This window comes from Bactrocera neohumeralis, chromosome 6, assembly GCF_024586455.1.
Source record: "Bactrocera neohumeralis isolate Rockhampton chromosome 6, APGP_CSIRO_Bneo_wtdbg2-racon-allhic-juicebox.fasta_v2, whole genome shotgun sequence".
NCBI classification, from domain to species: domain Eukaryota; kingdom Metazoa; phylum Arthropoda; class Insecta; order Diptera; family Tephritidae; genus Bactrocera; species Bactrocera neohumeralis.
In genome coordinates, this window is record NC_065923.1 from 28,462,798 (window position 1) to 28,477,424 (window position 14,627).

The 14,627-nt window shown below is 40.5% G+C and overlaps 1 protein-coding gene and 1 long non-coding RNA gene across 3 annotated transcripts in view; both read left to right on the plus strand.

Moving 5' to 3' along the window:
• The window catches only part of LOC126762634 (uncharacterized), a 169,676-nt gene that overhangs the window by 21,907 nt on the left and 133,142 nt on the right, over window positions 1-14,627 (plus strand). The window lies entirely within an intron of this gene.
• LOC126762633 (succinate--CoA ligase [ADP/GDP-forming] subunit alpha, mitochondrial-like) lies at window positions 9,651-10,770 on the plus strand. Its single transcript, XM_050479510.1, has one exon. The coding sequence runs from the start codon at window positions 9,731-9,733 to the stop codon at window positions 10,730-10,732; it is 1,002 nt and encodes a 333-aa protein (XP_050335467.1). The 5' UTR covers window positions 9,651-9,730; the 3' UTR covers window positions 10,733-10,770.

Below are 14,627 nucleotides of genomic sequence, written 5' to 3' on the forward strand. Positions count from 1 at the left end.
ACCAAACTGCGAAAATAAAGAACGACTGGTGCGGTGTTTATCCTTTTTCTTAATACCAATCGGGGTGGGTTATCTGGTTTAGATTATTTCATTCACTTGGGGGTCTGAAATTCATTATATACATATAGTCAAATCTCTAAACCAACTAATTTTGATTTAACCTGTGAAGCTGTAAAAACTAAAGCCTTTTAAGTATAGGAGTGGCTATATTGTTTTCTTGTTTACATAAGGAATAAGGCTAACAAGTCGGATAAAACACTGGATCTATTGTCGAAATTAAAGAAGCCTTCGCTAGAAAATTTAAATCTCTAGGCCAAAAACCGCCCAAAAAATGGAGCTATTACCTTTCTGAAGCTTTCGTTGGCTTGATTATAAGTAATACGCCGGAGAGAAGGATTCTGAGTTTCCGACCTACACAAAAAGTGTATATTAGCGGCAAGGCACTCATATCTTGAAAAAGTCGACTAAACATTCAGAGCTCCCTTCAGCTTGCCAGATTTCGGCAAGGCTTTCAAACACAAAATAGTGTAGAAGATCGGTCCAAGCTATTTATAAGTATTATTTCGATGAATCATGTGTATTGTTTCCTTCTTCATTTGATGATATTATCGCTGAGTTGGTCCATTGTTTTTCTCGCATATATCGGGTGATTTTTTAAGAGCTTGATAACTTTTTTTTAAAAAAAAAAACGCATAAAATTTGCAAAATCTCATCGGTTCTTTATTTGAAACGTTAGATTGGTTCATGACATTTACTTTTTGAAGATAATTTCATTTAAATGTTGACCGCGGCTGCGTCTTAGGTGGTCCATTCGGAAAGTCCAATTTTGGGCAACTTTTTCGAGCATTTCGGCCGGAATAGCCCGAATTTCTTCGGAAATGTTGTCTTCCAAAGCTGGAATAGTTGCTGGCTTATTTCTGTAGACTTTAGACTTGACGTAGCCCCACAAAAAATAGTCTAAAGGCGTTAAATCGCATGATCTTGGTGGCCAACTTACGGGTCCATTTCTTGAGATGAATTGTTCTCCGAAGTTTTCCCTCAAAATGGCCATAGAATCGCGAGCTGTGTGGCATGTAGCGCCATCTTGTTGAAACCACATGTCAACCAAGTTCAGTTCTTCCATTTTTGGCAACAAAAAGTTTGTTAGCATCGAACGATAGCGATCGCCATTCACCGTAACGTTGCGTCCAACAGCATCTTTGAAAAAATACCGTCCAATGATTCCACCAGCGTACAAACCATACCAAACAGTGCATTTTTCGGGATGCATGGGCAGTTCTTGAACGGCTTCTGGTTGCTCTTCACCCCAAATGCGGCAATTTTGCTTATTTACGTAGCCATTCAACCAGAAATGAGCCTCATCGCTGAACAAAAATAAATCGGACGTAAAGCGCGAAACACATTTCGAACCGAACACTGATTTTGGTAATAAAATTCAATGATTTGCAAGCGTTGCTCGTTAGTAAGTCTATTCATGATGAAATGTCAAAGCATACTGAGCATCTTTCTCTTTGACACCATGTCTGAAATCCCACGTGATCTGTCAAATACTAATGCATGAAAATCCTAACCTCAAAAAAATCACCCGATAGTAAATCATTTTTCCTTTTCATAAGGATTTAAAGTCATGTGAATCGGTAGTATGAATGCTAAAGCTCTACAAAATATCTATAGATCCAAAATTTCAAAAGAAACCTTCAACAAATTGGCTGAAATAGAATTCTTTCTTTAAGAAGGTTGGTCTTATCTGGTGTAATTTCCTTTCCAAAAACTCCTAAAAATGGATCACCAGATCACCAAAAATTTGTTGAAGTGGATGCTACCAATACCAGCCACTTTGATAGGTTAGGATATTTCAATCTCATTCTGGCAAAAGCTGGGCAATAAAGGGGAAAGTGAGAAGATGCCTTCCTCCATACAGCCTTCTATGAACCTATTAGACAGTGTCTAGTCAGAACACATACAATTGCGTTGAGATTGACTTTGCTAAGAGCAAGTAGTTCAGAGAACTTCTTACGATACACTCGGTCCAATGTTCGGTGTGTTTAACGTGGGTACCTGCTGACGAGAACCTTACCCCTCTCCCCATAGTATCAGAATTATGTCACCCGTCAGAAACTACTACCGGTTGAATTTTCATACTGCTCTGGATGGTTGACCAGGGGTTGGACCCCATACACAGATTACACGCATAGACCATTCACACAAGAAGCTAACCCTAATACCCAATAGATAGAGTTCGTTGCCTAAACAATTCACACACAAACGACCCTAATTGTTCGGCATTCCGACTATCAGAGATCACACCGCTAACATATAAATGTCCATCAATTCAGGTAATCCCCATACAACCCAGATCTGTAATGTCCGAGTACACCGAGCATTCTGCAATAACAGACACTCAAACCTCGACTCGCGCCCCAGACAAACAAATCGAACTATCAGATAGGCGCCTCTAATACAAAACTGCATTCAGAGGCCTATGCCGGTTCAGTAAGCAGAAAACGCAGACTAAGGCAGAATGTCTGGGTTACCATCAACAAACCTAACGTGCCGGATGTATTCGTAAGTCATCCGATGGTTAGGGCTATTGTCCCAACGGTCTTGCCACCTATACCTGACCATAGCATCTGGAACAATCTTGCTCTCAAGATATCTCTCCCTTTCCAAGTCATCATTGAAAATGTAATTATTCCGCAGCAATGACACACTCAAGTCCCTTCTTAGCCTAAATGCAACAGCACGCTGTATGACGATCTATTCTTGAGGGGGTGCATCTAACGAAACATGCATCGCATCCGTCGAAACGGTGTGACTTACAGGTAAACATGTAATCATCATAAATGTTGCCTTGAGAGGACTTTTTGGCAACTCGAGACCTTCATTGCTGTTTTCGCTGTTCCATAAGTGCGCTCCATAAGTGGCACATGCCACAAAGACGCCACGAAATATGGTGTGAACAGCGCGGCGTCTGAGGCCCCAATTACTCCGCAAAATGCAGACACCACGACACTCGGTGCCAGTAGAACCTTGTTCAAGGTTACACAAGTTCAAATTGTTGACCAGCGCTTGCCGATCTTACGGGAGGCCCATAATTACAGTGCTAAAACGCGGAGTGCCGACTCGCTTCCCATCGCACCAAATTAGTTTATAGTAGCAATGGACTCTGGGAGTAAATCTCTTAAGGAATTGAAAGAAATCGTTATGGCATTGCCATGGGTACTGAACTTCGGGCCACAAAAAAACTAATGTAAATAAATGAATAATACGTGGTGACAGTGTCATATGTGTGCTCAAGCACGTCTGAATACGATCGCACTTGCAAACTCTTTAAGCGATTTCATCAGCCACGAATTGGCCAAAAGCATATCATGGCCGTAGTAAGCCAAGAATTGGCAAAAAAAAACTTTATTGTTAAATTAGTATACAAAAAAGAAACAACGAAGCAAGAGCAAAAAGCGTAGCGAAAAAAAAGAAAAATATACAATCTTTTTCGCAAGGCTTCCGAGAGGCAAAAAAGAAGCCGAAACACGCACAAAAAAGGGTTGAATGAAACTTTTCAAAATATTATCTTTTTTGGTGCCACAAAAAGTTGTTGCTTTTTTTATTTTTATGCGCCTTTTATTATGAGATTTTTTTTGTTTTTGTTCTTTTTTACATTTGTTGTTTTTATTTTATTATTTGCCTTGCCTTGTTTGCAAATATTTTATTCGAATGCCGAGATTGCTTCTTAACCGAAAACTGGTTCCACACTTTTTTCATTTCATTTCAATATTATTGTTGCGCGTTTGCTTTGTTTTCATTCTAATCGCATTTTGTTGTTTTCTCGTATTTTGGTTGTACGTTAAGTGTGTTGTAGTTGGGCGGGCGGCGCGGGTTGTTGGCGGTTTTTGGGGTTATTGTCTCTCAAACGAGCAGTCATGCTCGGCAGGCTTTCAAGACGGCGTAGTAGCCTCGTTTACGACGCGCAACACGTGAACCTCAAGCGCTTTGTGCCAAAGTCCGTTGTCAGAATTTGGCGCGTTTTGTGTTGTACTCGTTTGTATTCCGAGTTCTTCGACTTGTCGCCGCACAGCGCGCTGAATGTGCGTAATCTCTTTTGTAAGTCCCGATTTAGTTGCGTTTGTGTGTGTGTGTGGTTAATGGCTTACGCATGATATCAAGTGTTTTAGAAAGGCATCGCTATGTGTGTAACTCCCGTACAAGTACACTCGTACTTACTACAACTGCTTGAAATCTATGCTCGGTCGGTCGCTGGAGTCCATGCATGAGCCTGTGGAGGTTCTTAGCCTCTAATAGCATGATTTGTGTGGGTTTTTCGCTGCGCCGCGTGATTGCTTGTTGCCTCTCTTACAAGTTCCTTGTATTCTTAATTGTTGTAGTTTTTTGTGCTTTCGTTTTCGCGCTTCAAGTGAAATACTATTTTAGTGGGAATGGGCGAGTCTATTTTTAGCTGAATGGTTTGGCGTATTTGATTTATGGTCGGTAGTGAAATCATTTGCAAACCGAGTAAGACAGATCTGTAGGAACTTAAGAGACACACCAAAGTTCGCTCCTTAGAAGTTATGAAGTATCAGTTAACATTTTCATCCAAAACTAGAAGTTACAGATTAGTAAAGCTAATTCTTTATTTCCCTCGAATCAGATCGGCTTCCCCAAGTCAGTCTTTAAAGTCTACATTCACCTGATGGATATGATATGTCACTGTCTGAAGGATTTTCAGATTTGTTTAGACAAAGTTCAACACTATTAGTCCTAACAAAATATGAAGACGAAATTGAGTATCACAAATTCGGAAGAAACTTCGTTTTCCTACAATGTGAAATGGTATTCATTAGAAGATAACAATTTGTAATTTGGAACTCCTTGACCAACCCTGAAGCACTGTTAATGTGTTCAAAGTTAGTATCGCCGCCCTGCTATCTGAATGGATGGTCACTTCTCTGAAGGAGGATGCACTCCGGAGCAGTAAATTTTCTGCTACCTTAATGGCTGCAACCTCGGCTTGGAAAGCACTGCAATAGTCAGGAAGTCTGAAGCTGAAGTTGATAGAGAGCTGCTGACAGTAAACCCCTTCCCCACAAGTTTTGACCCATCCGTAAAGAAGCTCACTGCCCCTTTCCTCTAACGGCTTCTTCTCACCCACAACACCCTCGCCGGTATATCGGCAGAGAAGGAGCCGCAAGAGTTTGCTTGGTCGACTCCATTAGCCAAGTGATCCGAACCCAGATTTTCTGAGTCTCATAGTAACTATCGAAGCCATACACCTTCCGACGATGTCTAAGGGTAGTATGTGCAAGATGGCGTTTAAGGCCATGGTTGGAGTGGGCCTTAGTGCAACACATATGCTGATGAGCGCCGTCCGTTGAACGCCAACTTGTCAACAGTGACGGTTTCGTCGCCCTAGGAGCAGCACATCCATCCTGGACAGATCTGAGCAACAGTTTCGACATCCCTTCACTTTCCTTCCACACCTTTATGTCAACGTTTATATTTTTTGTCCATGCAAATCGCGCCCCCACTCGAAGCCGCTATCCGTCCCCAAAAACGTGTCAAACGTGGTTTGCTCGATATAAAAGTGGTGATTTTGGCTTGGAAGACGAGGAACGTCCTGGGCAGACATAGAAGTTCGAAGATGAGGGAATGTAAGCATTACTCGCTGAAGATTGTTGCCAAACATAAAAAGAGCTCGCAGAGTCATTAAGAGTCACTAAAGCAGCCTTATTCACTCAAACGCATGGAAACTGGATGTCATTTAAATTGCAACCAAGAAACGTTGAAGTTAAATCGGATTGTAACTAGTGAAGAAAAATGGATCCCTTATGACGACCCTTAATAACACGAGCTGAACGAACAAAGCCAAATATCCATAACTCCAACGTAATGCTCTTTATTATTTGGGCTCAGAAGGTCGTGCTGAACAATGAGCTTCTAAAAGCAGATGAAACCATTAATGGGAATGCTCCGGAGTTGGCGTTTAGGCAAGAATGCTCAGCCTCATATTACAAGATCGGTTAAAAACTGTTTGGTAACCAACAGCTAGGTAGTTTTGCCTCACCCGCTTTATAGTTTAAATCTTGTCCCTTCTGACAAATCATTTGTACATGTCGATGCAGAACGCCTTCACAGAAATATGGTAGCACCAGAGCGGAGTATCAAAAATTGGCTTGATTCCATCTTGGCCGCCGAACCGGTGCGGTTCTTTTGGGGGTGGATCCACAAATTGCCAACAAGTTAGGGAAGTTTTATAATTTCAATGTTCAAGAAGAAGCGTAAGCGGTGTCTACTCCAATAAAGAAGAAGAAGAAGAAACTCAGCAGTCTCTGCCGATCAGTGCTTTTCATAATAACGAAGACCCCTGCACTTGAATAGAAATACCTGGTTCTGAATTTTCTTGACCAACCCGGTAACCAATTACAAATATACAATTCCTAAATAATATTCTCATGAGATTATCGAGCTAACGACTTCATCCACTTGTTGCTGTTGGCGTCGCTGATTGTTACCCTCTCTTGCTCTTCAGCTACACATGTTACGACGCCATCGAACTACGTGTATAAACATTCTCCAATTTCATTGACGTCTTTTTCTTGTATGTAGTATGTAGTAATTCGCCGAAGTGCGCCAAAACTGGTAAAAGACGCTTCTCTAAGCAGTCGTCGTCGCACCGCCGCTCGGTCTAACTCACCAACACCCGCTGCGCGCTGAGCTGTTCGACTCATTCGCGTTACGCTGGCTTTTTGCTATGTACACGTTCGCGTGTGTCGCTGCGACTCGTGTCAATAACCTGTGGAATTTTTCGAATTTTTTGCGGATTTTCGTTACTCGCTGTCGCTGATCGCATTCTGTTTTGATTGCCGGTTATTTTACAATATACATACATATATTTCCCGCGCTCCCTTTCCCCTCGCTCTTGCAGTTGTTCGCGTTGCTTTGTCTTTTAGGGGCGCGCATATACAAACTTCTTTCTTTGATACACCATATAAGCGTTGTTCGCTTTTCCCCCAACTTCGCTACTCTACATACATATCTACCAAAAGACATCAATTTTGGGCTTCGTGCGGTTTGTTTTGATTGCGCGCGCTGCCGCGGAACTTAAATCTAAACACATGTGTTTTGCAATTATGAACTCAGTTCTCAGTTCCCATATGTTCGTACAACGACCAACTACGCCCCACTTGTGCACTTGTATCGTCACAACGCCACCAGCCGCTGTCGCCGCACCCCACCGTCCATGCACTTGTGGGCCTTGTAGGAGCGCCGCACCGCGCGGTATGCCGTTGCATGGCGTTCTTTTGGCTAAGCGCACGCGAAATGCCCATCCAGCCGTTCAACCACTTATCCAGTGGCTAAATTTACTGCGCAATTCCGCAATTATCGCAAACTTTCATTGGCGTTCGCGGCGTCGAAGGCGTGCGCCGCAGTGTCACTGAACCTGCGCGGCGTCAACTAAATCAGCGTGCGCCCAAAATAATGTTTACAAGCTGTGCAATGCAATGACCGGCTAGCTGCCAGATCGACGCGCGACCATCGTTTCAATGGTATAGCACCGAAAAATGTCATTGCGCCGTTAGTACTTTGCACTGACAGCGCGTGGCGGTTAAGTTGGCGTCAGCGCTTTGGTGGGAGTGTTGTTGTTTTAGGCAAGATATGCTGAGAAGGCTTTTTGTGCGAAAATGTATGGGTTCACAAATTTTTTTACCATGAAACATAATATCAAGTACAAGTTGTGAGGTGTCAAAATAATGTCTTGTCATTAAAATATTAAGCGCTTAGTTGGTATAGCGGAATTGGCTATAAGTGGGGTCATGTTTGGTTCTGGCATTTCTCTCACTAGCGGTTTATTTCAAAACTCAGTCAACAATTTTGAAGAGTTCTTTGCATAAGAAGTTCACCTAAAAAGGGCTAGTGGGTTACAAGCTAACTTTTTATAAACTCAGTAAAGTCTTGGTGTTACTGTATCAAAATCATCCTTTAGAGTAGATCTTCTCAGCAACAGAAGAAACTCTTTAATTGCTGGGCTTCTCATATTCTCAGTGATCGTTTGGTGACAAGTACTCAAAACCCCCCGATAGCTTAAAAATACGAAATCTGGCTAACCAAGTTACAGGCTTCTCCATTTGGGGGCCAAGCGTCCGGTTTGGAATTAAAGAAATTCGTATCAAGAATCAAGCTCAGGCTAACAGAATATAGGACGTCTTGTTTTGGAGGACAGGCGTGTTCTTTGGAGCTAAAATTGTATCTGACGAAGCCATCGAGCTTCTAAGCTTAACGAAATTGAATCGGTTATCTTTTACTTAGAATTGAAGCTAGCATTTTGGGAATTATGTACCTTGAATCTAGCGAAATATTGTGTGTTGGAAAAGAACTGCATTGTCGGTCCAACATTTTCCATGTCAGAAAAGGTCTCATTATCGAATCTCAGTTTATCCCACCTTCTATTATTTAATTTTTTATCAATTGTAAAGCTTTTTTATAGGTGGGGGTGGGTATAAGACAACCCTAGACTTCGTTATTACTTCGTATTTCGTTTTCTGACCGGTCCAGGTTAGGTCAGATGATTTTTCACCTGGATTACCCGCATCATGGCATTAATCCCGATCGGACAGTGTCCAGTTAGAGCTCCTACTACCATTGAGAGGTAGATTTTGCCGAAAGCGAAGAGTTCACTAGATCGCTTAGGATCAGAAGGGCCTTCTGTCTGCCCAGCTGCTGGTAGTTGACCGAAGCTTGTTGAGCTGATCTGACAACCAACATTCCAGTAGTGAACCGCTAGAAGCCCACTAAGCTCCAGCCCTACCTTTTCTAGCAGGCTCAACAGCCTTAGAGTTTCCTGTGGTCTGGCAACTTAACTGATTTGACGGGTCCAATTAGTTCTAAATATAAGCCAGAGAGAGTAAAACATGTTAATCAAAGGCGATGATATTTCAGTTTCCAGGCAAGTCATAAGACAACCCTTTAAAAACTTCCTGCTTATTATTGTCAGGTCGAAAGATTTACGTATGTACTTTCCGTGAGATCGAAGTGAGAGCCAGCATAATCAACTTTTCTCTTTATAATCAGGTTAGAACGTTTTTATTTACTATCGCTTTAGACAAATTCTTCGTTCATTTGGTCTTAAGCGGAACGATGAAACAGGTTTGTTTAAAAGAGACCAAGACAACTTCTGTGTAGTCCTCCAACTGGCTGTATTTCCTGTCCAGAGTCTCACCTAAAGCTATGTATATGGTTGCAAAAACTTCTGTATGTTACAGTTCTGCCTCTTTCTAATGTTTACTGTTGATATTCTGAGGAAAACTTCGTCTTGATATTATCAAATTATTATATTTCTTCTTCCAAAGAAGTCTTAAATGTAAAATCGTTCATACTCCGAACCTTATTTTACTACGATACCAGATTGATTCTTACACTTTTCTGTCGAACTGTTGAGCTCCTTCTCTAAGTTGTTATAAAATATGTATTTAGAGGGACTTTCAAATTGTAAGACGAAACTAAGGAGCTTACCCAGTGAGATTTCGCTGTACTAGTCGAACGAAATGGGCCAGAATACCGGAGTATTATTTGCCCCCTAATCTGATTTACACTTTTATAAACACTTGTTTCGAAATATTCTTCACATTCAATTTTTAAATGTCAAAGGGTTTCTTTACATTTATTTACATAAAATAATTTCATTCTTCAAACAAATAACAAATCGTAAAAATTTCGAGAACATTTGAGTTTTCTCAAAATGTGCATAGTTCCTTCAGTGCTCCGCAATGCGTTAGCAACAAGCCGAAAGAATATCCCACTAAAAGCAATACGTCAGTACGCGGACTACAACAAGACGAGGGTGAACCTCAAGCTGACCGCCGAATCGACACTCATATGTCAAGGCTTCACCGGCAAACAGGCGACATTTCATTGTCAGGAGACGCTGAAATATGGCACGAAATTGGTAGGCGGTGTTTCGCCCAAGAAAGGTGGCACTAAACACCTCGACAAGCCCGTCTTTGCCACCGTCGAGGAGGCCAAGAAAGCCTTAAATCCGCACGCGACAGTGCTCTATGTACCCGCACCGGGTGCGTTCAAGGCAGTTGAGGACGCACTCAAAGCGGAAATACCGCTGATCGTCATCATTACCGAGGGTATACCACAGCATGATATGGTGCGTGTGAAGGATGCGCTAATGCAGCAGGAGAAAAGTCGCATAGTTGGACCCAACTGTCCGGGCATTATAGCACCGGAGTGGTGTAAGATCGGCATTATGCCGGGTAATATACATAAGCGCGGTTGTGTGGGGGTCGTTTCGCGTTCGGGCACACTGACTTACGAAGCGGTCAATCAGACTACTCAGCATGGACTCGGTCAAACACTGTGCGTGGGTATAGGCGGTGATCCCTTCAACGGCACCAATTTTATTGATTGCATCGACATTTTTCTCAAAGACCCCGATACAAAGGCTATTGTGATGATTGGCGAAATTGGCGGCAACGCCGAGGAGGATGCGGCTGAGTATTTGAAGCAACACAATTCCGGTGATAAGGCTAAGCCGGTTGCTGCCTTCATCGCTGGAAGAACCGCGCCACCGGGCCGGCGTATGGGCCATGCGGGCGCTATAATATCCGGTGGCAAAGGCAAGGCCATCGACAAAGTGAAGGCTTTAGAAAAGGCAGATGTTTTGGTTACAGCTAATCCAACTTTGATGGGCAAGGTGCTGGCGGATGAGATGAAGTGTCGCAAATTGATTTGAGATGTTCGGTGATGGAAGTATTATTTTGAGATAATTGCAACTGTTATTTGTGTTGTTGTGGAATCGAAACGCTGATAAATATATATTTTTGTAATAAAGAAATTATATGTTCGTAATTAACTTCATATTTATTACTGATTTACTATTTTATTTTAAATCACGTTAATATTTCATTATTTTAATAACTTAATTATGCAAAAAAAGTTATAGGTGGCAACGCCAATTCTGAACCGATTAATGAAACGATTAAAATGAATTTCAGCAGCCAATTTCCTACATCCAAACAATATCCCTTGTTGAAGATGAACTTCTTAAAGCATGAAATTTTGATTTGCAAATGTATAGGTGGCAACCCTTTACAAAAATATTTTTTATTTTTGGTATTTCAAAATATCTTTTTTATAGCCTTATTGTAGTATTTAAATTTATTTTATTCAACCTATCTTTTATTAAATTTTTCTAAATAGGTGGCAACACTTTTTCTGAATAAAATTTTTTAAACTTCTTTTATTTTAATGCCTTAATGATTATATTTAAGCCGTGATGTCGCTTTGTTAAAAAAATTATTTTCAAACAGGTGGCAACATTTAAAAAAAATCCAGAATTTTCTGTTTAATTTTTTTTAATGTTATTTTCGGATATTTTAGTTTAATATAGTGGAAAATATAAACAGGTGGCAAGCCTTTTTCTTGTTATTTGTTTTCTTTACTAGGAATATTGCACAATCAATTATATACAATATCAATATTTCTAAAACCTATAATGCCGTCACCCAATTCCTAATTAGTTCGTTGCGTAGACACCAATAAAGGTTCAAGCTTGTTTTCAATACCGACAGAGGAAATCTCTTCTTATACGTCAAACGTTGTTTGTTCTTCCTATGTAACGCTACAAAAAACAACTTTATTAATAACCAGGTGTGAATTACATAAATATGTCAAATATGAAGCAATCAGTGGTGGAAAACAACAATATTGTTTACTTCGATCGCGGTTAGTTAGCGCGCCATTTGGGCGTGAAGGTGTTAATATGAAGTTGTTGCAAGCAGACAACAATATTCGGTTACAACAGCTAAGAGAAAAGTACAGTTTTGCTGCGCATAAAGCGCTTGATACTGTTAGAAATTGAATATGGATGCGGTTTTAATGCAACTGGTGTCTACAGATTTGTTTTTTTGTTATTCTACAATGAGAGTTTTTGTTGTAAGATTCCTTTATTTCCGCTGTATGGAGATACTGGTGATTATAGTGTATCTGGAGACCTTGGCACTAAACAGGCTGCAAAAAATTTTTCGAAATGTTTCAGATATTAAAATTTAAGGCAGTTGAAATTTCGAAATCCCGAAAATTTTCAATATTTCTAGGACGCTAAAAAAATTTATTCAGAAGTAAAGTAATTCTGTTTAACTAAATTGTTAAAAAGGAAATTTCGGGATGATAAAAGTTTTCGGGACTGAAAAGTGAAAAGTGAAACGAAATGTTTAATTTAATTAAACAGTGTCTCAAAATATTGAAATTTAAGGCAGTTGAAATTTCGGGATCCCGTAACATTTCGGGTTTTCTAATACACTTAATAAAGTATTTCGCTTTTGCTAATATTTTGTAATTGAACAGTGGTTCAAAATATTAAAATTTGCGTCAGTTGAAATTTCGGGATCCCGAAAATTTTTGATATTTCTAGGACCAAAAAAAAAAAAAATTTTTCAAAAGTAAAAAAATCTGTTTAACTTAATTGTTAAAGTGAGAATTTCGGGATGCCGAAAGTTTTCGGGACTACTCAGCCTGAATACAATTTTTATTTCTACGAAGATTTTAATTCAATTAAACAGTGCCTCAAAATATAAACATTTAAAGCAGATGTAATTTCGGGATCCCATAACATTTCCGGTTTTCTGATACACCAAAAATAAATCTTGTGTATAAATAAATTATTTCGATTTTGCTAATTTTTTTTAATAATCTTAAAGAATCTTATTTAAGTATATTGCTGAAAGCTTTCGGGACTGCTGAAGAAAAAATGTGTTTAAAATGCAGAGTTTCATTTAATTGAGCGTTACTTCAAAATATGCAAATTTATGATAGTCCAAATTTCGGGACTGTTTGCCACTATATGGCTGTTGAAATTTCGGGATCCCGTAGATTTGTAGGGTGCAATTAAATATTTTTCTAAAAAATAAAATAGAGAAAATTACTACATAATGTAAATTTTTAGCAAAATTCAGTATTCGGGATCCCGAATTTTTTTCGGGACTTAGATTATATAACAATTTACTTTATAGCCGCAATTTTAGCAATACATTTTACCCTTTCTAACGCAATTTTACACAATTTTTCTTTACCATGTCTGAGTCTTTGAGAGGGTAAATGAGAACAACGGCAGCTGCGGTAATGACAATTCTTTTTCGCACTTACACCAAATTTTTCTTTACTCAATAGGCATACATGAATATGCATAGTACATACAATAATACATATATGATATACTTGTATGTGTATGTATATGAATGTGTTAGGTATATAACATTGAGCGCAATCTCCCCTATTTGTCTTGCAACAATCAACAGGTGATGGCTCAAGCCCCTGTAAGCCAGGAGCGCGTCTGTGAGTATTCTTACCTGAGCATGCATCTTAGCTGCGCGTAATTAATGCTTGACTGCAACAGATGTTGCCCTCGCAATGCATTTGCTCGCTCGTTGCAGTTTGTTTACATTTCCGTCCGTCTTTGCTTACTTTGCGAAGAGGATTAAGGAACTGCGCAGTTGTAAACGCGCGCAATGCCCAGCAGTAATGCTTTGTCATATCAAGGTGTCCTTTAAAAGGGATCCTCTGAGGCAAAAGGTACGAAGCAGACTTGAGCTGCTTGTGAAATGAAGCAGGTGGCATGGTTAGCGCGTGCAACAAGTCATTTACATTACCTCTAGGGGTCACACAATCGTCCTGGCAGATGTTCGAGCGTTTGTTCTTGTTGTAGCCGTCGCGCTACTTTGTCATTAATGCAACAACAGCAACAGAGAATGGCAAACTCCAGCTGCAATTGAACCTTTTGTGTGGCTCCAACTCGTGGCAAGTTGACAGAGGAATAAATGTTGCAGCTGCTTTGTTTTTACGGTGGTATATATGTACTTACGTTGTTTTGGCAGTTGCACGGCGAATGTGTAGACTGTACTTAAAGGATCGTTGACTGCAAGAAGCATTTATTAGACGGAGAAGATATTTGCAGCTATCACACTTTAATTTAGTTGGAAGCCGTAGAAGAGGAGAACTCCCGTGTTCGAACTTATAAATTGGCAACACGCTTGGTAGCCGTACACTCCCGTCAGTTCGGTGAGATGTCTGATCGTATGCGCTCCCAAGTGTCTAAGACTTGAACTCCCAAACGCACTACAGTCAAGAATAGATGTTGAGTTGTTTCATTCCTAACCTTACAGCATGGACGCCAACAGGACAATGACCTGTTAAAAGCCTCACAACTAGGAAGAAACTAGCATTACTGAGGGTAAACACTAGATCTCTTGCGATTGATCTTGGGCCGAAAGGCCTTTGCGATAGTTAAATATACCGATAGCGCTAGCCAAGCTCCCGTGAAGCATGAGCACCGACCCGCTCCCATTCTACCGATAGCGGTTCTGTGGTATCTTTCCTTGTTAGCTCATCAGCTGTGCAATTTCCTGCGATTCCGCTATGGCCTGGCACCCATACCAGTTTTATCACAAATATGCTATTGATAGCGATGTTACGCCCTCCTCGACCAACCCTGAATGCACTGCTAATGAGTTCGAGGCTAGTATCGCCACTCTGCTATCTGAATGAATGATCACTTCTTTGAAGGAGGTTTTACTCCGAAGCAGTAGATCTGCTGCTACATGGCTAACCTGGCTGAAGACGGCAGTAGTCAA

Bases quoted from the DNA above. Each gene is read 5' to 3' on its own strand.
- LOC126762633 (XM_050479510.1), top strand. From the start codon at position 9,731: ATGTGCATAGTTCCTTCAGTGCTCCGCAATGCGTTAGCAACAAGCCGA.